Source organism: Schistocerca nitens, chromosome 9 (assembly GCF_023898315.1).
Source record: "Schistocerca nitens isolate TAMUIC-IGC-003100 chromosome 9, iqSchNite1.1, whole genome shotgun sequence".
NCBI lineage: Eukaryota > Metazoa > Arthropoda > Insecta > Orthoptera > Acrididae > Schistocerca > Schistocerca nitens.
In genome coordinates, this window is record NC_064622.1 from 513776707 (window position 1) to 513799465 (window position 22759).

Here is a 22759-nt window from a genome sequence, read left to right on the forward strand (position 1 = left end):
CCATGTATGGAAGTGAAACATGGACGATAAATAGTTTGGACAAGAAGAGAATAGAAGCTTTCGAAATGTGGTGCTACAGAAGAATGCTGAAGATTAGATGGGTAGATCACATAACTAATGAGGAAGTATTGAATAGGATTGGGGAGAAGAGAAGTTTGTGGCACAACTTGACCAGAAGAAGGGATCGGCTGGTAGGACATGTTCTGAGGCATCAAGGGATCACCAATTTAGTATTGGAGGACAGCGTGGAGGGTAAAAATCGTAGGGGGAGACCAAGAGATGAATACACTAAGCAGATTCAGAAGGATGTAGGTTGCAGTAGGTACTGGGAGATGAAGAAGCTTGCACAGGATAGAGTAGCATGGAGAGCTGCATCAAACCAGTCTCAGGACTGAAGACCACAACAACAACAATACTGTAGACGTTCAGAATGAAAATTCTAGACATGTTTAAGGTGTAACCCTATCTTGTTGTCAAGAACTTGAAACAATGCAATGACGCTATCGTGCGCTTATTGTTAATAAACTTATCTTTCATTGGAATTTTAGGTGAAATGTGCAAAAACAGATGGAGGAATATTCGGGACTCGTATCAGAGAAATAAACGAGAAAGAAAGCTTGGAACAGGTTCAGATGCCTCAGCAAAACCAAGAAAATGGGTTCTGCTTGATCACTTGGCTTTAAGAAACCTACATTTCGTGGCATTTTAAATGAAATTGTCAAGAGCATATGGAGAAATATTAGTAACTCATACCGGAGAAATATATGACATAAAATGGTTTCATTAGGTCCAAATGTGTCAGCGAAACAAAACAAATGCATTCTCTATCGTGTGATGACCACACGATTCTCGTTGCGCGTCGACAGAACTGGCGGCTAGTCGCGATGCTCCCGGAGATATATGAGCCCAAATCTTGGAAACGGAGATCGATATCATTCTGATCTCAACTTTAAAAATAATTTCGATATGTCAGCTTCTTTTCATCGGCAACGATGTATGACCTAACGTGAACCATACGTAAAGTAGCCAGCGACCACATTTTTCACTGTACACAATTCAAATTTTATGCAGTAGGTTACTTGTAAATTAAGTATCGGAATAACTGTGATGAATATCGGAAAAATAGACACCTCATTATCAAGCTGTGATGAGAAACTGTAAGATACGCAAACATCAATTTTTTGTGCCTTTTACTTTCCTCACAATTGATAGAGAAGTAATATACAGCGAAAAAAACACGCAAAACCGGAAGAGATACTTTTCAATTTTTTAAAGTGAAAGGGGAATCTGTATTGAAAAACTAACTCTGGGAGCCGATGTAACTTTGTTGCATTAACATACAGTATTTTTTACAGCAAGAAAATCGGAATTCTTATTTTTCTTATGTATTTGAATCCGACCGCAGCTTGGGAAACAGCGACGACTCCAGTCGTGTTGCGGCCGTGTCGCCGTCTGCCAGGGTGGGAAAAGAGGAGGGGGCAGCATCGCAGTCGCAGCCAACTGTCGCGTCTTGCACAACGTAACTTTACTGTACTTGGTTCTAAACATCTGTTGAACAGCTGTAGCACACTTGTTTTTGTCGAACTCCAACACACAAAAAGCTCGCTCCACACCTGAACTTGCCATGTTGGTGATTGGCCCTGACTATCGGCAAATTACCAAACTACGCTGTGGCAGTACGTGTCCTACATGAGCGACAGAAGCGAGCGATAGCGTGCGACAGCTTCAGGCGACAAAACGCAACCGTAGGTGAAGTTATGGAAGTGTCATACGTGAGCGACATCTGTGTCGCTGCCTGTCTCCAGCTGCAACTGGCGACATTTGAACTCAAACGTGTTTGAATCTTGTCGCTGCAGCACGTGTGACACAGAGCGACAGCCACGTGTCGTCTTGGCAAAGCAGTGGAGTGGACGCAACGGCAGCTATAAATTACTTAACATCCTATTTTAAGAAAACTATTCGGCGAAAAAATTTGCTTCTTACGCAACCTATAGCTTGATATCCTTAAATGATAAAGGTCAAAATTTATTTTTGTTATTCGTCAAGTTACTGTGCTGCACGAAATTGAGTACATGGCTGCACAAAATTTTTCAGAATTTGCAGAGGTGAAATCATAATGTGTAGACTTTCCATATAGTTCATTTAAGGACAAACATTATTGCACTTGAAATGTAACCAATATATTTAAATTGTATTTAAAGTTGAAACCAGAATGATATCTCTCTTCATTCTGGAGATATTGGTTGTTATATCCGCGGACAGGTCGCTCGCGGTGTGTCTGAACCTTCCCAGCACTTCGGCAATCGAGTGGTCGTAAAAATCGTTGTATCTCATAAAAGGTTCAAGATATTGAAACGAAGAATTTTGGAAATGACAGCACACAGAAAGGACTATTTTATCATATGAGTAACACTCAATACGTTTTTGTAAACGCGTGGGCAGAGTGAAAACAAGACTCCCTATAACTTACACCGTGAGGTTTTGTGCAAATTTTCATAGCCAAACAAAGGGAGAGAAACAGGTAAATGGGTTATCAAAGTGACCAGCATGAGATCTAGTTTGGCATGAAAATATTTGACTACTTGAAAGTAATTAGGGTAATAAATGAAAACTTAATTAACAAGCTGAGGAAAAATTGAAATATTTCACGAAAAGCTGCTGTAAATGAAGTGTCAAAAATGTCATCTGTTCAAGACCTAGCTATTTCGCACATAAAAAGATACATTGGTGCGGTATTTAAATGTCAAAAAGGCTTCCTTCGAATCCAGTATGTTAGGTAGGCAAACGTGGAGTCAGTAAGATCATGCTTTCTGAATAATACTTGAAATTCAAAAATGGAAGAAATCAGTCAAATATTTTATGAAATGATTTGTGTAAAAGAAATAAGTAGATCAGAGAAACTTTCTACGTGCCTTTGAATGGTACTCAAAATCGTGAACAGAAAATGAGGTGCACCAAATGTTTCCCTAATATTTTTTATTTCATACTTTTAGACAAATCATTATACAAAACGTTTGACTTTCTTTTCAAAAATTTTGCAAGCTTTACTTTTATAGACTATTTAGAGTATTTGAAACACTTTGCGTTAACACTGACTGCTGATGAATTACGTTCACAACATCAAATATCTTTAAAATTTCATTGTTCATTGTAATTTATTAGGAATTAAATGTGTGTGATATACTGGGATAAGTGTGAAGATCAAGTTCTTTGGCAAGACCTTAAAAATATACTTAGCGATACAGTGTAAACAGTGTACATAAAACTTAGTATGCAGAATCGTAACTGAGTTAGTAATAATATGAGAATGGCCGGGAATTGAACTGAGGACCTTTTCCTCATTCACAATTATGAACTTTGCACGCTACCCCTACACCACAGCTACCTATTGTTCGTTAGTATCAATCTGTGTGTTTGTTTGTATTTAGCATAGTTAGTCATGTAATAGTCATTCCTCCAAATTTATTGGCTGTTAAAAGTTCTTGATCATGTAAAAAAACATTCGTATTTAATTTATTGATGAGATAGTCGAATGCTCCTCTGCTCATTCACGTGTATTCAAAGAACTTGTCTGGTGATCTTCACAGTTGATGATACTTATGAAATTCTCCGTGGTGATTCCTCCCTTTGTAAATTTCATGCACAGCATTCCTTTTCGCTTAATTTTCTTAAGTAAACCTAATTCTGTAGCCTTACTCTCCAGCTACAGTATTCTACAGGTTAAGGACGCTGTTTTATAGAAACAGCTGGTTGACTCTAAGTAGCCATCTCGTAGCATGACACGGTTGCTCACATGCAGGACACCCGAGGTTTTTGACGGAAGTTGCTGCTTGTCGCTGGAGTGTCACATATCCAGAAGTCGCTCGATTCTGTCACTCGCGTAGGACACAACCCCAGGGTTTCGCTTCAAAATGACATATGTATGATACCTGTACAACGTTCGGTTCTTGTGCAATAAATAATTGAAAGTGTTCCTGGACTTTATGTATGGTTTCATTTTGACCATTGAAGCAATTACTACAGCCAGCCGCAGTTTTATTTGTTAGTAAAGCAATAAAAAATTATGACTGTTGCAGAAATTTTTTTTGCAATAAAGATTACACCATTGTTTTAACCAAGAATAAAAGAAAGTGACCTTCATAATTTGCCTCAAAATTAACTATCCGTTTAATTTTCATTAATATTGGTAAATTGTATAGCCAGTTCAGTCAGTAACACGATTTGTACTCTAATTGCTGGATGACATGTTACAAATAATTTTAAACAAATATATCTGTCAAATAAACATGTAAGAAACAAAGTAGGTATTTGATATGAATATAATAGAGGGAAACATTCCACGTGGGAAAAATATATCTAAAAACAAAGATGATGTGACTTACCAAACGAAAGCGCTGGCACGTCGATAGACACACAAACAAACACAAACATACATACATACACACAAAATTCTGCTTTCGCAACCAGCGGTTGCTTCGTCAGGAAAGAGGGAAGGAGAGGGAAAGACGAAAGGATGTGGGTTTTAAGGGAGAGGGTGAGGAGTCAATCCAATCCCGGAAGCGGAAAGACTTACCTTAGGGGGGAAAAAAGGACGGGTATACACTCACGCACACACACACATATCCATCCACACATATACAGACACAAGCAGACATATACAGAGTCAAAGAGTTTGGGCAGAGATGTCAGTCGAGGCGGAAGTGCAGAGGCAAAGATGACGTTGAATGACAGGTGAGATACGAGTGGCGGCAACTTGAAATTAGCGGAGATTGAGGCCTGGTGGATAATGGGAAGAGAGGATATATTGAAGAGCAAGTTCCCATCTCCGGAGTTCGGATAGGTTGGTGTTAGTGGGAAGTATCCAGATAACCCGGACGGTGTAACACTGTGCCAAGATGTGCTGGCTGTGCACCAAGGCATGTTTAGCCACAGGGTGATCCTCATTACCAACAAACACTGTCTGCCTGTGTCCATTAATGCAAATGGACAGTTTGTTGCTGATCATTCCCACATAGAATGCGTCACAGTGTAGGCAGGTCAGTTGGTAAATCACGTGGGTGCTTTCACACGTGGCTCTGCCTTTGATCGTGTACACCTTCCGGGTTACAGGACTGAAGTAGGTGGTGGTGAGAGGGTGCATGGGACAGGTTTTACACTGGGAGCGGTTACAAGGGTAGGAGCCAGAGGGTAGTGAAGGTGGTTTGGGGATTTCATAGGGATGAACTAAGAGGTTACGAAGATTAGGTGGACGGCGGAAAGAAACTCTTGGTGGAGTGGGGAGGATTTCATGAAGGATGGATCTCATTTCAGGGCAGGATTTGAGGAAGTCGTATCCCTGCTGGAGAGCCACATTCAGAGTCTGATCCAGTCCCGGAAAGTATCCTGTCACAAGTGGGGCACTTTTGTGGTTCTTCTGTGGGAGGTTCTGGGTTTGAGAGGATGAGGAAGTGGCTCTGGTTATTTGCTTCTGTACCAGGTCGGGAGGGTAGTTGCGGGGTGCGAAAGCTGTTGTCAGGTTGTTGGTGTAATGGTTCAGGGATTCCGGACTGGAGCAGATTCGTTTGCCACGAAGACCTAGGCTGTAGGGAAGGGACCGTTTGATGTGGAATGGGTGGCAGCTGTCGTAATGGAGGTACTGTTGCTTGTTGGTGGGTTTGATGTGGACGGACGTGTGAAGCTGGCCATTGGACAGGTGGAGGTCAACATCAAGGAAAGTGGCATGGGATTTGGAGTGAGACCAGGTCAGTCTGATGGAACCAAAGGAGTTGAGGTTGGAGAGGAAATTCTGGAGTTCTTCTTCACTGTGAGTCCAGATCATGAAGATGTCATCAGTAAATCTGTACCAAACTTTGGGTTGGCAGGCCTGGGTAACCAAGAAGGCTTCCTCTAAGCGACCCATGTAGTGTGTATGTTTGTGTGTCTATCAACGTGCCAGCGCTTTCGTTTGCTAAGTCACATCATCTTTGTTTTTAGATATAAAGTAGGTATTTGTTTAGAACAAGTTTTATGCCTATTTTGGAACAGTCACAGTAACATGAAGTAGACTCTCATTGGAAAATCGTACTCTTTCTTTCCTCTCGAAGAAAAAGAGCAAAGTGCAAAGTGGTAGGAGGGTGCATAGGGCAAGTCTTGCAATGGGTATGGTCACAGGGGTAGGAACAATAGGGTAGGGAGATTGATGCAGAAGGAGCATAGGGTCTGACAATAATATTGTGAAGTGGGAGGGTGACAAAAAATTATTCTAGGTGTGGTGTGCAGAATCTCACACAGAATAGATCTCATTTCATGGCGTGATTTTAGGAAGTCATGGCCTTGTTGAACTAGCTGATTAATACATTCCAGGCCAGGATAATACTGAGTGACCAGTGGTGTGCTCCGAACTTGTTTTTTGGAGGGTTCAGCAGTTCCAGGATTCGGTGTGATGGTCCAGGAAATCTGCTGTAAGTGGCAAAACATGTACTGTCAAAGGGAGAGCCACCTGTTAAACGACACATCATATACCACTGTTTGGTATATTGCATTGGCATGACTACACCTAATTATCAATGAGGATGAATGGTCATAGGCAGAAGATGTACAATGGCTACCTGCAGTATCCTGTTGCAGAGCATGCTCTACAATATGACAATCATGACCTTGGTGCCTTTGTCATCTCATGCACCATCTGGATTCTTCCCCCAGACATCGGTTTCTCAGAGCTTTACAGGTGGGAACTAGTGCTAAAACATGTCCTTGGCTCTCGCAACCCACCTGGCCTTAATTTACGTTAATTTCTTCCCTCTCAGGATTTCTTCACAGTAATTACTCTTTTCTTCACTCCATTTTAGTTTTCTATATCCTTCATTGTCTTACCTGTTTATTTTTCTCCACCCCCTCCCACCTCTGTTACTTACAATGCATTTAACTTTTCACTCTTATTAACTCATACATTATGTTTAAGCAGTAATCTCTGTCTTGCATACTATGCTGTCTTCCACCTTTAAGCTCTCAGGCTTTCAAATCCCATCTGATGCAGCCTCCAACAATCAGTTTTTCCTTCTCATGCCATCCGGTAAGTTTCCCATGACCGGTGATTCTGGACGACTTTCCCCAAATCCACCCCTTTTCCTAAACCTCTCCAGTCTTTTTACTCCACCTCTCTTCCTTCCCCATCAACACTTCTGCCTGAAGAAGGAGCCACTGGCTCCAAAAGCCTGCATAATTATAACCTTCTTTTATGTGTGTGTTCTGCCACCACTTGGTGAGTAAATTTTTTTATCCATGCAGTTAAATTATTTTCTCAAAAATTGATTGTTTTCATTGTTATATTAAGCCATTTATTATTTGACACAGGCAGACTCTTCTCTGAATGCAAACAGTTAACCAATTATAGGGACTTTCCGCAAGTCATCATCTGAACAATGAGCAGGCACTCTGTTGAATTATTGTAGATTTTTAGTGACACTGTTCAGTGCAAGGCCCTAAACATCAGCAACAAGAAACAAAATAATTTGTGGACAGTAAGATAAATCTTAAAAGTCAAAGTAATAATAATAATGATGATGATGATGATGATGATAATGAGCCTATGGCATTGGTGGCCAGGAGACCCCTCGCAGGGTGGTTCGGCCGCTGCTCCACAAGTTCTTTAAGGGGCTCCGGAAAGGCTGAAAATCATGAAAAGTTTTTCCGAAGACTACAATTATTTTTAAATTTTTTTTTGAAATGTGTTCTACATGGGCGTGACCCACTGTGGCGCTGTTAAACTGCTGTCAAATGGTGTTATTATTAACGTCCGTGTTCATCAGGTACATTTTAGTGATGTGAGATAAAGTATGTGTTGTGGCTAACCTGTGATGGTTCAATATATATCGCTGGTGTGATTGTCGATTGTTTCATGTTTATTTACTCTGTCGTTATCTCGAAAATATTCGTAATTAATTCTGTTTCTTGAGTCTCTGTTTTGTTGAAGTATAATAATGAGTAAAAGTAAAGTTATTAGAAATCCTCTGAAGGCTTTTAAGAAAAGGAGAAATGTTGGAAAGCCAAAGGTATGTGTTATTACTGTAAACAATAAAGACAATGAAAATCCCCAACATAGCTTGTGTCCCAAAGAAGAAGACAGTTGGTGTAAATATAACAAAGGATTGCTAACTGGTGAAGTGTACACTCATAAGCATAGTCTGCCTCATGCAATAATGGAGGTGATAAAACCTATTTTCAGAGACTTAGCAGCACCTGAACTGTTGAAAAAGTGTATTCACGGTAAAACTCAAAACCCCAATGAAAGTGTAAATAGTGTTATATGGTCGAGAATCCCCAAGACTGTATTTGTTGGAATAGAAACACTTCACTTTGGTGTGTATGATGCTGTTGCGACTTTCAATGATGGCAACATTGTAAGGTGCAAGGTATTTAGAAATATGGGAATGAAGATAGGTTCTTACATGGTACGAGCGATGCTTGCTTTAGACAAGGAACGCCTTCGGGCTGCAGACAGGGCTGTAAAGAGTCTAGAAATACAAGCAAGAGTAAACAGGAGGAGGAACAAGAGGAAGCTGGAGGAGGAGTTTGCAGAGGATGAAGATAATCCATCCTATGGACCTGGAATGCACTAAAAAGTTAATCCAATCTTTGTCGCTCGATTCCCAAAACTTTTATTTTCTCATACTAATTACATGTTTTCTAAGGATCTTCCAAACATATTTGTTTCAAACTTTCAGTAAATGTTACACAGTACCTTCTGCATAATTTAACACAGCCTTTTTCCAAAAAACTGTATATTTTTGAATATATAAATAAAAAATTGCAAAAAAATGATGTGAATTTTCATTACAATTGAAAAAAAAATCATCTTTAATAACTGAACTAAAGTTTTGTAAAAATCCCTGTGTTAAGTTGTAGCCCATATTCCAATAAATAATCTGTGAAAAGTTCAACTTCCTACCTCAAATACTTTGTGAGGAAAGATGTAATTTATAAGCATTATTTTAACATTGCAAGTACAGGGCGTTCCGGAGCCCCTTAATGCCACTACAGCGACGTGAAAGACACACAACACCCAGTCAACTCGAGGCAGAGAAAATCCCCGACCGTGCCGGGAATCGAACCCGGGACCCCGTACGCGGGAAGCGAGAACGCTACTGCAAGACCACGAGCCGCGGACATGATGATGATGATAATGACACTCGTTGTTTACTAACAAACTGGTAGATTGAGCATCTGAGTGTTGTTACTTGTAAAACAAGTTAACTATCTTACTTCTTCCCAAATCTTTTGACGACATTGTCATACCATGTGTGTCTGCTTTCAAATATTCACAGTGCTTATTTTTCAATTGAGGAACAAGTAAGATCCATGCCTGCCTGGGTGCCCATACCCAGTACAAGAGGGGCCAACCCCCCGAGGCCCTCTGCTCTCGGAGCAAGGAAAAAATGCAGTGTAGTGAGGTGTGTGGTTTTTTTTTTTTTTTTTTTTTTTTTTTTTTTTTTTTTTTTTTTTTTTTTTTTTTTTTTGCAAGAAAGTGATCTAAAAGTCAGTAGCACGCAGGTTTTTAACAGGGCCGGAACTAAAATATTAAAATTAATCCACACTGTCTACAGAGAAATGCTGATGGTAATTGATGAACGTAGTAGTAATGTTGCCTAGTTTAATAAAGAGTAGTTATCAGAATGTGACAGTCTTGTTTCAAATTCTCTTACAATGTTATCCAATAACTCGAACTACACCTGTTGTATTTTGACGTCAATGGATTGCCAATGCATTCGTCCATCATATCAGCTCTATTCAGGGAAGCTTCAGATTGTGTATTAGTCGAACATTTCATGGAACTTAAAAAGTTGATCAATTTATTTCCATTTATTAGGTTTTTCGCATGAGCTGTGCATCCTGAGATGGCATTGTTGCAAAAGAGTGCATCATTGTTTTTTTTTCTTTTTCGTAATAATATTGTAAAGCAGTTTTACCTTTAAGAAAACAGTCAAAGTCTAGAAGCCTATTTTTGAAACCATAGGCTACTCTTGTAGTAATTTCAGTCGAATATATATTGTCAGGTATTTCATTTAAAACATCAGTTACATCTGGATGGTTTTTTAAAATGGCAGATATTTTCTGGCATTGCAGTTCCTTTCACTGTTGGAAAGATTGTGTTTAGCAACAATACTATTCAGAATAGCTGTGCATTTGGAAGCCTTGTGGAAGAAAGCAGGAATATCCTGAAGCTTGGAGAAAAAAATCCTTACTGGTTTTGTACAAGAACAGCTCTGCTGCAAAAATAAAGTGAAGCCATGTGCAAAACAGTCAGTAAAAAGAGCTTGGGAGACAATTTCATGAACATTAGCTTGCAGGTTATTTATTTTCCTGCGAGAACAAAAGCACCATCGTAGGTTTGGGCCAACAGTTTGTTCTTCACTTCATAATTCTGAAACACGCCATAGAGCACAGTTAATAAAGCTGCAACTAATGTTGTGAAAACTAATAAAATTTTCGTGCATGTTGCCATTGCAGTCCACCAGCCTCACAATACAGCACTGTGACTTGTTCAAAACATTTGTTGATTCATCCACAGTACAGGTATAAAGCGACATTCTATCCAGTGAATGTATTTACAAATCGACACATTTATACGTCCAATCAGTTCATTCTGATTCTGTATGGTTTTTGAAATTCCTAGAAATAGCCCCTTTTCTTCCAATACCGGTACACTTTGAAATCTTTGTTTCTGTTCAGTACAGGTTAAAAAATGGCTCTAACGTTTCCATGATTCAGGGACTCTTCTGTCGTATTGTGACCTCTAAAAGCTAGCTCCTGCTTACTCAAAACATATGAGAGATCAGTTAGAATTTTCATTATCTCTTTGTTAGCTTTCATTTCATTGTTGAGTCTGATTTTCACTGGTTTTTGATGTTCATTCAATAGCCCTGATATACTGAACACTTGTTTGTATAGTTCTTTATATGTAATACAACTACTTAGATTGGTTGTGATGGCAGAGAGTGCAACAGAGATGGAACAAATGTTAGATGATCTAAACACAAAACTAGAAGAATATGGAATGAAGATTAACAAGAAAATGAAAAGCATGGTAATTGGAGGAAAGGGGAGAAAATGCTGTATGAAAATGGGGGGAGAGGAAATAGAGCAAGTGAATAAATTCAGTTACTTGGGAAGTGTAATAATGGATAATATGTATTGCTCAACAGAAATTATTTTGCGGACCACTAAACAATGATCTGAGGAAAAGACTTGCCAAATGTTGCGCTGTATGGTGCGGAGACCTGGACATTAAGGAAGGAAGATGAAAGAAGATTGGCGGCACTAGAGATATGGTTATGGAGAAGAATGGAAAAAGTGAAATGGAAAGACCAAGTAAGGTATGAAGAAGTATTATGAAGAGTCGGAGAAAAAAGAAACATGCTGAAAGTCATCAGAAAGAGAAAATGGAACTGGATTGGACATTGTTTGAGGAGGGACTGTTTGTTGAAGGAAGGAATGATGGAGGGAAAAAGGGGAAGAGGAAAAAGAAGATATCAAATGCTGGACAATATCAAAGGAGACAAATATTCAGAAATGAAAAGACTTGCTATGGACAGACAAAATTGAAAGAGGCTTAACCCATGCCGTAAGGCAGAATACCATACTACTACTACTACTACTACTACTCTTCTACTTCTACCTCTACTTAGATGATCTTTAGAAGATGCATTATGTGCTAAACCTCATCGCAGATTCTTCACATAACCAAAACCATCAGCAGACTATAGTGTCTCTTGTGCTTAGGAGCAAACCTGACTAGCAGAAGAATTTTCCTTCTGTAGGGCTAGCACACCACCACTTGTGCTGTTTATACCATGAAGTTTGGAATGCACATGTTTTGCACTTGTCTTTCGGAAAAAGGTATAATGCCAGTGTTTGATGTTCATTCATCAAAATTTCATGTTGTTCAGTTTCACATCTCTTTGAAAACAAAAGCTCCTACAAGAAAGTAATGATGTCCTCACTCAAAAGTATTACATCCGTACTTGTATGATGACTGGCATTCCATTGCATGGAGGGACACGGCAGCGTGGCCAAGGCAGCCTGTACCCCCCTGTCCTGTTTCCAGTAGTGATGTAACAGTTACCACGACAACCAAGCATTTACAGGTGGCCTGGCTTGTGTCTGGCCCCCTTGCCATATGCTTCATGCATCCATCTGCTTTAGGGTTGGGCTAAGCTTTTGAACTTTGACTTGCTGTGTAGTGCTGGCAGTTCAGAAGAAATGAAACAAGCTAACATCTTTCATGCTCACTGACAAAATTGTATAAAGGTTTATTGTAAAAATAATTATTGTTAATATGGTACAGCGTTCCATTCATGAATGAAGACTTTAGTTGTTTGTCATGTTTGATAGAACCCTTTTGGATAAGCTTTGCACATGTTACATCATCTTAATGTCTAAACTAATCATCTCTCTCTCTCTCTCTCTCTCTCTCTCTCTCTCTCTCTCTCTCTCTTTCTCTGTCCCGTCTCTCCATTATAAAACTGGACTTTTTTTTTCATTCAACAGGAGGCAGAACTCGGCGTTCAAGGCAAAGAACATCTGTTTCACAAGAGCTTCCTAATGAAACTCCGCAGACATCTTCAGATGTAAGGAAGCGCCTCCAAGTGCTAGCTGATAGTGATTCATCTGAATCGGACTAATACAGATGCAGATTATCAGATTCTTTTTTAAGAGTCAGATATTTTAGGGCAGATCCTGTTTGAATAATTTCATAATTCTTTTTGTAGATTGTATGTACATAGCTGCAATTATGAATGCAAGTATAAGTTCCATGTAATAGCACAACAGAAGATGCTAATAATTGGATGTGTTCCCAGAATGTCATGACTAAAGGCTGATATTCTCCATAAACAAAGATTTTTACTCATCTTTACCTCATTAGTTAATATTTAAGTTCTAGTTTTAGCGTCATATTTCTGTAGACAAGATTTTGTACACATTATTCTTAAGAAAAAGAGATTTGTTTTTAGTCATAGACATAGTTTAAGAATTTAAAGTTTATTTTGTAGCTTGACACTAATAAATTGTACAGTAAATAGTTTGTAGCAATAGTAAATCAATGTTAAACTGAATAACTTCTGTTCATTTTTTTTAATAACTTTCTGCAGTGACCTTTTAATATTATCTTGGAGTGCCAAATTAAAATCTTCCACTTTGGTTGGAAAAAAAATCTGTTGTTTTTTTTTTTCCCTGAACTATTTATTTGATCGTATCACTTATATTTGATTTGTGGGTATAAGGCCAAAAATGAAATAACAGCAATATTGCAAATAGTAGCCGTGAAAGCCTGTGTTGGATAGCTTCATTATGGTTTTAACTTCTTCAGAAAATGATGGGACTGAATCTCATTGAAATATGACACCACGGACATCACACAGGTATCCTCTTTCAGCGTTTAAATGTAGATAAGTTATTTTGAGTATTCTAACATCTTAATTCTTGACAACTGTAACCAGTCAAGCTGTAATTACTGTCTCTCTGTACTCAGCTGCAACTCTAGTATGTATTACAAGCCTTTTAGTTTACATGCACCACCAAGAAGTGAGGGTAGGCAGTTGGGGGAGAGTGCAATGTGTGAGATTGTGTTGACAATCAACAGCCGTATTCAGTTAAGAATGAACTCGCCAGTTGTGATTATAGTTCTGCATCAGTTGTTCAATATTCCAGAAAAAAATGAAACTTTGTTACGGACGGGACTCAAATCTGAATTACCCGTTTGTTGCAAGCGATCACCTTAACCACATTGGCTGCCTGAGCACACCTCCAGGAGTGATCCAAACTCCCTTTGTCCTATTCACTCTTTTGTGTGCTCACACTATGTTTCCATATTTCCCACACAGGGTGAGACACTATTTTCTCTCATTGCTCCCTTGTGATGGCATGGAATCCCTTATTATAATGTAAGCATGAGGAAGTGAAGACACCAGGACAAGTGGAGATTTGGACCAGTCCTGGCGGCACGCTCGAGTAGCCGAAGTAGTTACCACGACCTCTTGCAACAAGTGGGAAATCAGGGTTCTAGTCCCGTCTTTCACAAATTTCATTTGTTTTGAAATATTCTACAGCTGATGCGGAACCATAATCACAACAGGCAAATTCATTCTTACTATTCCTTTTCTTCACTCTCCTTTTTTTTCCTATATCTTTTATTTTATGACCTGTGTATTTTTTCACACACAGCCTCATCTCTCTACCATGTATAATGCGCTGAAGTGTACTTGACCCCATTCTGTAGGGTGTGGAATGAGAGGTGGAGCCATAGTTCCCAGTGGAAACATGGTTGACAGTTAAGAATAACTTGTGTTGGCTTCACTACATGACGGAGTGAGACAGGCATGCCTCTTCCCCACTGCCGTTAGCTGGTGCTGATGAACAAGTGGCAGCTTCCGCTCACAGCTCCCGAACCGGTGCGTCGTGTTGTTGAGGCTGGCAGCCTTTGGAGACCACAGTTGTCGATGTCAGTACTGCTACATGCTGCACTGTCACGGTGTTCCACTCGGAGAATGGCTTCGCACACAGGCACAGTGGCAGCATATAGAGTTTGCTGTGTGTGGGATTCAACCCGCTGCTCTTGGACGGGAGTCAAATGGTGGCTGGTGTTGTGTTGTCGAAACCCACTAGGAACTCAATGTTGGTGGCAGAAGGCACAGATGGCAGGTTGGCGGGCTGTGGCACCAAGTCCTGTGAAGGACTCAGTGCTGGCGGCAGCAGCAGCCTGATCTTGAACCTTTGCTGCTCCTGGCACTCACTGTCCAGCGTAGCTCTGGCGTCACAGTGGTGCTTCTGGCAATGAGAAGTGCTGTCTGCCACACCTGTGGCGCGCATTTGTTTCAGTACAGCTGGGTACTTACTCACATCGTCTGTAACAAGAGACCTGCCTTTCTGTGGTGACATCATCCTACTGACTACACAGTTACTGCTTTGCAGTACTCCTGTACTGCAGTGCTCAGATATCTGGCTCTGCAGTCCCCTTGCGGGGTCTTTTACTGTGATCATCCGCATGTCGCCAAACTGCCGGCTGTTAGTTCATCACCATTAATGCAATGCTGAAAGACTAGGCAGTGGTGCTGTGCTGCCCTCATTCGTGGAGATCTGGTCCCTAGGTTCTTGCCCCAGCCCAATTTGCTATTGTCCCTCAATCTGTAAAACAAATACATAATTCTAAATCACTTACTCTTGATTATTCCGCAAATTACGATATTGACCTGAGACTCTGTAAATCTCTCTTGCATCCCTCACTCAGAGGATCTAGTCTACGGGAACTTGAATTACTCTTGGACTGAGTTCTTGCTTGCATGGCTCTTCATCTCAAGTATGTAAGAACTAGGCAGAGCAAAATCAGAGTCACCATGACAGTACGAATTGCAACACTTTGAGGTCACACTACTTGACGTCTTCCATCCTGATACAGTTCCACATGCTGTAACAGTTGCCCTGCAGTGATCCAACTCTTCCTGTGCTGCTGTCGTTGGACTTAATGAACGTTCCAGGTTCAGTTCACAGGTGTCAGTAAGGAAGGTAATGTTTTGTTTGGATATGTCTTGCGGTTCATCAGGCTAATCCAGCTGTGGCTATGTTATATTCAAGTGATTAATTTTCATCTTAGTAGTTAGCAAATGAAAAGTGAATCCCGTAATTTTATACACAGTCCTGTTGTTTAACAATCGACTACCACGCAACTCTGAACACATTGCCTCCATGAGTTTCCCTTGCTCATAGCAACCAGCAATTATCACCATGTCATTGTAAACTGAGTATTTATTTATTTTTGAGTCATCAGTCCTCTGACTGGTTTGGCGTGGCCCACCACGAATTCCTCTTCTGTATCAACCTCTTCACCTCAGAGTAGCACTTGAAACCTACGTCCTCAAATATTTTTTGGATGTATTCCAGTCTCTGTCCTCCTGTGCAGTTTTTGTCCTCTACAGCTCCCTCTAGTACGATGGAAGTTATTCCCTGATGTCTTAACAGATGTGCTATCATCCTGTCCCTTCTCCTTGTCAATGTTTTCCACTATCAGTCCACCTAATTTTCAACATTCATCTGTAGCACCACACCTCAAATGCTTTGATTCTTTTCTGTTCGGTTTTCCCACAGTCAATGTTTTGCCAGCATACAATGCTGAGCTCCAAACATACATTCTCAAAAATTTCTTCCTCAGATTAAAGCCTATTTTTGATACTAGTAGACTTCTCGTGGTCGAGAATCCCATTTTTGTCAGGGCTAGTCTGCTTTTGATGTCCTCCTTTTTCCGTCTGTCATTGGTTATTTTGCTGCCTAGGTAGTAGGATTCCTTAACTTCACCTCTTCATGCCCATCAATCCTGATGTTAAGTTTCTCGCTGATCTCGTTTCTTCTACTTCTCATTACTTTCATCTTTCTTCAATTCACTCTCTGTCCATAATCTCTACTCATTAGACTGTTCATTCCATTCAGCAGATCATGTAATTCTTCATCTACATCTACATCCATACTCCGCAAGCCACCTGACAGTGTGTGGCGGAGGATACCTCTATCGGTTCTCCCTTCTATTCCAGTCTCATATTGTTCTTCTTCATTTTCACTCAGGACAGCAATGTCATCAGTGAATCGTATCATTGATATCCTTTCACCTTGAATTTTAATTCCACTTTTGAACCTTTCTTTTATTTCCATCATTGCTTCTTCAATGTACAGACTGAACACTTTGTTCTTGGTCGTCCCATTATTCTCTCTTGGCTCTTGTACATATTGTATGTTACCTGGCTCTCCCTATAGCTTACCCCTGTTTTTCTAAGAATTTCGAACATCTTGCACCATTTTACATTGTCAAATGCTTTTTCCAGGTCAACAAATCCAATGAATGTGTCTTGATTTTTCTTTAGCCTCGCTTCCATTATGAAACGCAACATCAGAATTGCCTCTCCCATACCTTTACCTATTCTAAACCCAAACTGACTGTCATCTAACACTACCTCAATTTTTTTCCCATTCTTCTGTATACTATTCTTGTAAGCAACTTGGATGCATGAGTTGTTAAGCTGATTGTGTGATAATTCTCGCAGTTGTCAGTTCTCTTTGGAATTGTGTGGATGAAATTTTTCCGAAAGTTAGATGGTATGTCGCCAGACTCGTACATTCTACTCACCAATGCCAATAGTTGTTTTGTTGCAATTTCCCCCAATGATTCTAGAAATTCTGATGGAACGTTATCTATCCCTTCGGCTTTATTTGATCCGAAATCCTCCAAAGTTCTCTTAAATTCTGATTCTAAAACTGGATCCCATATCTCTTCTAAATCGACTCTTGTTTCTTCTATCACATCAGACATATCTTCCCCCTCATAGAGGCCTTCAGTGTACTCTTTCCACCTATCTTCTCTCTCCTCTGAATTTAATAATAGAATTCCTGTTGCATGCTTAATGTTACCATCCATTTCACTGAATGTTGTTTTGATATGCCAAGTCAGTCCTTCCGATAGTCATTTCTTTTTTGATTTCTTCACATTTTTCGTGCGTCTTAGGTTCCATGCACTTCGTGTTTATTTCATTCCTCAGCAAGTTGCATTTCCGTATTCCTGAATTTCCTTGAATACTTTTGTACTTCCTTCTTTCATTGATCAACTGAAGTGTTTCTTCTGTTACCCATGATTTCTTTGCAGTTACCTTCTTTGTACCTATGTTTTCATTCCCAACTTCTTTGATGGCTCTTTTTAGAGATTTCCATTTCTCTTCAACTCTACTGCCTACTGAGCTATTCCTTACTGCTGTATCTACAACCTTAGAGAACTTCAAATTTATTTCATCATTCCTTTGTACTTTTGCATCCCACTTCTTTGCGTATTGATTCTTCCTGACTAATCTCTTAAACTTCATCCTACTCTTCAACACTACTACATTGTGATGTGAGTCCATATCTGCTCCTGGGTATGCCGTACAATCCAGTATCTAATTTTGGAATCTCTTTCCGACCCTGATGTAATCTAACTGAAATCATCCTGTATTATCTGGCCTTTCCCAAGTATGCCTCCTCCTCTTGTGATTCTTGAGCCGAGTATTTGCTATTACTAGCTGAAATTTATTACAGAACTCAAGTAGTCTTGCTTATCTCTCATTCCTTGTCCCAAGCCCATATTCTCCTGTAACCTTTCCCTCCTCTTCTTCCCCTACATCTGCATTCCAGTCCTCCATGACTATTAGATTTTGATCTCCCTTTACGTACTGCATTACCTTTTCAATATCCCCATATACTTTCTCTATCTCTTCAGCTTGTGACATCGGAATGTATACCTGAACTATCGTTGACGGTAGTTTGCTGTCGATTCAGATAAGAACAACTGTATCACTGAACTGTTCACAGTAATACACTCTCTGCCCTACCTTCCTATCCATAACAAATCTTACACCCATCATACCATTTTCTGCTGCTGCTGATATTACCCTATACTCATCTGACCAGAAATCTTTGTCTTCTTTACATTTCACTTCACTGAGCCCTACTATATCTAGATTGGGCCATTGTGTCTGTTTTCAGATTTTCTAGCTTCCCAACCATATTCAAGCTTCTGACATTCCACACCCTGACTCATAGAACGTTATCCTTTCATCAGTTATTCAGTCTTTTTCTCACGTTCACCTCCTCCTTGGCAGTCTCCTCCCGGAGATCCGAATTGGAGACTATTCCGGAATCTTTTGCCAGTGGAAAGGTCATCATGACTCTTTTTCAGTTACAGGCCACATATCCTGTGGACACACATTGTCTCTTTAATGCAGTGGTTTCCATTGCCTTCTGCATCTTCATGCTGTTGAACATTGCTGAATCTTCTGCCTGTAGAGGCAGTTCCCCACACCAAGGACAAGAGAGTGCCCTGTACCTCTGTCCACTCCTCCAACCTCTCTGACAAGACCATTGGCAGAATGGGGGTGACTTCTTATGCTGGAAGTCTTCGGCCACCATTGCTGATTATTAATCAAAATTTAAGCGGTGGCAGGTTTCGAACCCAGGACCAAGGATGTTTTGATCACTAATCAAAGACATTACTGTTTTTTTTTAATTCACCAAAAACAGTAACAAAAATGGCTACAATGAAATGACATAAATAAGGTGACAGATAATTGCAGTCATACATTACAGCATTCAACAAATGAGTCTTTAGCAGTAGCACAATTTAGCACCTTCACTAGACCACAGGTGCACTGAGTATATCCAGTGTAAATCTGCTCTCCAAAAGTGTATTTATTGTTCAATCACTTCCTTCTGGTGAGGTCATCCCTCCATTTTACCACTGAAGAGCTGTGTAATGCACATGCCCCGCTCATCACTATCTCACAAGCAATGCATATGTTCTGAGCAGTTTGCTGCACTCCTTTGAGATCTGTCTCAGCCTCCTGCTGCTAACTGTTGTATCCCTGGAAACACCTCCTCCAGCCTCCGAATTTTGTTCTACAACTTCCACCCACTAAATACTGAACTTAAAGACCACCGGTAACTGGGACCTACCACATGTGTTTGCCTGGAAAACAAAACTCCTCCGTCCAGGTGATGGTCTTGCAGCAGCCCCACTCCATCCTCGGTGAAAAGCTACAGCACTACCAAAACTAGCATTCCCCTACTCTGGCCTTTCTCCCATATGGCAGCTTGAGGAAAGGGATCACCACCACCTCCCCTCCCCTCCCCTCCCCACCCCTCAGAAGCCCACTGTCACCAAACAGCACGTCTTAACACACTAATGATAAAAACTATTATAAAACAAACATATAACCTTATCTAAAATCATTTAAATGCCCTATTGGTCGAAATAGAGAGGATATAAAATGTAAACTGGCAATGGCAAGGAAAGCGTTTCTGAAGAAAAGAAATTTGTTAACATCGAGTATTGATTTGTCAGGAAGTCGTTTCTGAAAGTATTTGTATGGAGTGTAGCCACGTATGGAAGTGAAACATGGATGATAAATAGTTTGGACAAGAAGAGAATAGAAGCTTTCGAAATGTGGTGCTACAGAAGAATGCTGAAGATTAGATGGGTAGATCACATAACTAATGAGGAGATATTGAATAGAATGGGGGAGAAGAGGAGTTTGTGGCACAACTTGACTAGAAGAAGGGATCGGTTGGTAGGACATGTTCTGAGGCATCAAGGGATCACCAATTTAGTACTGGAGGGCAGCATGGAGGGTAAAAATCGTAGAGGGAGACTGAGAGATGAATACACTAAGCAGATTCAGAAGGATGTAGGCTGCAGTAGGTACTGGGAGATGAAGAAGCTTGCACAGGATAGAGTAGCATGGAGAGCTGCATCAAACCAGTCTCAGGACTGAAGACCACAACAACAACAACAATGCAAGACACAAAAGAAAAATATTCCAAAATCACTCTATTACAATGTATATTAATTACTTCCTCGGGCTCATTGAGCTATTTGGAGCTCTCATTCCTATTGCTCTTCATTCCGCTTCCTCTTTGTGTCTTTTTTCGCCTTCACTAATACCTGTTATGGGATTGCCTTCGGCATGCCCTTGAATGGTCATAAACGCCAAACATGCACAGTTGTCCTCATGTCGGCAGCTGCAGCTTCACATTTACTAGTGGTGTATTCCAGTTACTTGCTATGGACCTTGTTACCATGTTACACGCTTCTTTGTCTTTCCCTTCAGAGTATATAGGCTCGACATCATCATCCACTGGCCTACTCTTCACCAAGCTAATGTTCCCACTTGTTCCACTGTCTCCGCCTACTTCTTCAGTGCCTTAGTATTTGCTCACTGGACCTTTCACCACACTTCCTTTACCATTCTGCAAACTCCATGACTGTCTGACCTCTCCCGCCTCCTTTCTTTCTAATCATGTCAAATGACTAGAGACTGTTTTTTCGATTCACCACTGCAATATACTCTGGAGTTGTATGCATTCACTATGAAGGATAGATATGTGTCCTGGTCTGAATGGTGTGCATTCATGTAATAACTAACCATCTTTCCAATTGTTCAGTAAACTCATTCCATCCTTCCATTAGCTTGTGGACGAAGTGGACTGGTTCTCAGTTTCTTTACTTTTAGCAGTTGACACAGTTCTTTCATTAGGTCTGTTATGAAGTTCATCGCATGGTCCGTAATTATTGTCTCTGGCATCCTGAACTTCAATATCCATGTGTTAACTCCTGAGTGACTCTGACTGCCCACTGATCTGGCATCAGAATCATCTCTATGTAATGAGAAAAATGGTCTTATATCATCAGCACTAAACAATTACCTATTGGTGTTCAGTTGAATGAGCTCAACATGCCACTCCAATGAAACTGAATGGTTCCATTGCTTCTCATAATCTCTGTAACAGTGTATGCTTGCTTCTGCTTTAAATCTGCCCAGTGTACACGGTCCATACAATTTCTGTCATACTGATCAACATCATTTTACCTTCCATTCCACCTCTACTTTTCTGCCACCCTCCAACTCATTAGCCTGCATCCCCCTTGACCCTGTAAGACGTGATCGTGCATTTCACTTAATACTTCTATCTTCAGCTTGGCTGGCATGACAATTTGTGGTCCTAATTTCATTTCTCTACATAGTAATCTGTCTTCCTTGCTAAACCACTGTTGCATATGATACTTTGTTGGCATGCTGTGCTACTTGCCATTCCACAAGATCCTGACCTTTCAACTACTACTATCTTCTTGCTCAGCTCGTCTGCGATTCCATATTTCTTCCCAGGTTTTATTGATTACTCTGTACTCAAATTCACCAAGTTTCAATGCCCATCGCTTCAATCTACTGGGTAGGCCCTGATGACGAAAAGATGAATGAAACAACATCACACAGGCTTTACGAAGACAATTGGATGACACCCACACAAATGGCCCCATTACTGTCCAAGAAGAGATGGTGTTAACCACTTCGAAACTGCACGGTCCATCACTACCTCAAATTTCCTACCATACGGGCAACACGAGAAGTATGTAAGGAGCAATGTATCTCTCTCTCTTTGATGTGGAGTAATTCCTTTCGCCTATGTTGAACTGTCTTTCTGCAACGGCAGTAGGATGTTCATAACCCCCCACTTCCTGACTTAAATCTCATCTAAGAGCACAGTTTGATGTACCACCTGGTAATATGAACTCCTTTTGAAAGTCTTGGAACACCAACGCTGAAAACCATACAAATTTAACACCCTTTTTCAACAATTGCGTAAGTGGTTATGCAATATCTGCAAACACCCTCATGAACTTTCTACAATAATTCACGAGGCCCAGGAAGTATTGCAATTCTTTCATTGTTCCTGATACTGGAAAATCTTGCACTACTTTTAGTAACCTAGAATCAGTTCTTACACACCATCCTTACTAATGATATGGCCCAAGTAGTTAACTTCCTTCAGTGTAAAGTGACATTTTTCTGTGCTGATTATCAAATAGACTGCTCATAATCTCTTGAACACCTCCCTCGAATGTCATCTGTGTTCTTACATACCCTCGAAGAGACGATTATGTCACCAAGATATACGCTGTTACAGTCCTTTCAGAACTCAATCCAGCAAATGTTGAAAATTTGGTGCATTCTTCAACCAGAAGGCATCCTTCTGTGTTGGTAGAGTTCCCAGGGTGCAGAAAATGCCATTTTCAGTGTATGTTTTGGGGTCACTTCCAACTTGTGGTACTGCACATAACATATCAACTGAAAAGTCAGGTTCCGTATTCATCGATAGTGACTTTCCAGTGCCTCTTGCCAGTCATGGGAATCAAGCCTTAATGTCATTGCTCATAATT

General features: G+C 40.4%; 1 protein-coding gene across 4 annotated transcripts in view; it reads left to right on the forward strand.

The window, feature by feature from the left end:
- Nucleotides 1–13120, forward strand: part of LOC126203980 (uncharacterized) — a 93788-nt gene extending 80668 nt beyond the window's left edge. For 2 of the 4 annotated variants that reach the window (XM_049938401.1, XM_049938402.1), the window contains exon 5: nucleotides 12526–13120. In XM_049938401.1, coding sequence (XP_049794358.1) covers nucleotides 12526–12659 — 134 coding nt within the window. In that variant the 3' untranslated portion in view covers nucleotides 12660–13120. The remainder of the gene's footprint in view (nucleotides 1–12525) is intronic. The other 2 variants (XM_049938400.1, XM_049938399.1) reach the window with 1 other exon arrangement.
- The last annotated feature ends 9639 nt before the right edge of the window (nucleotides 13121–22759 follow it).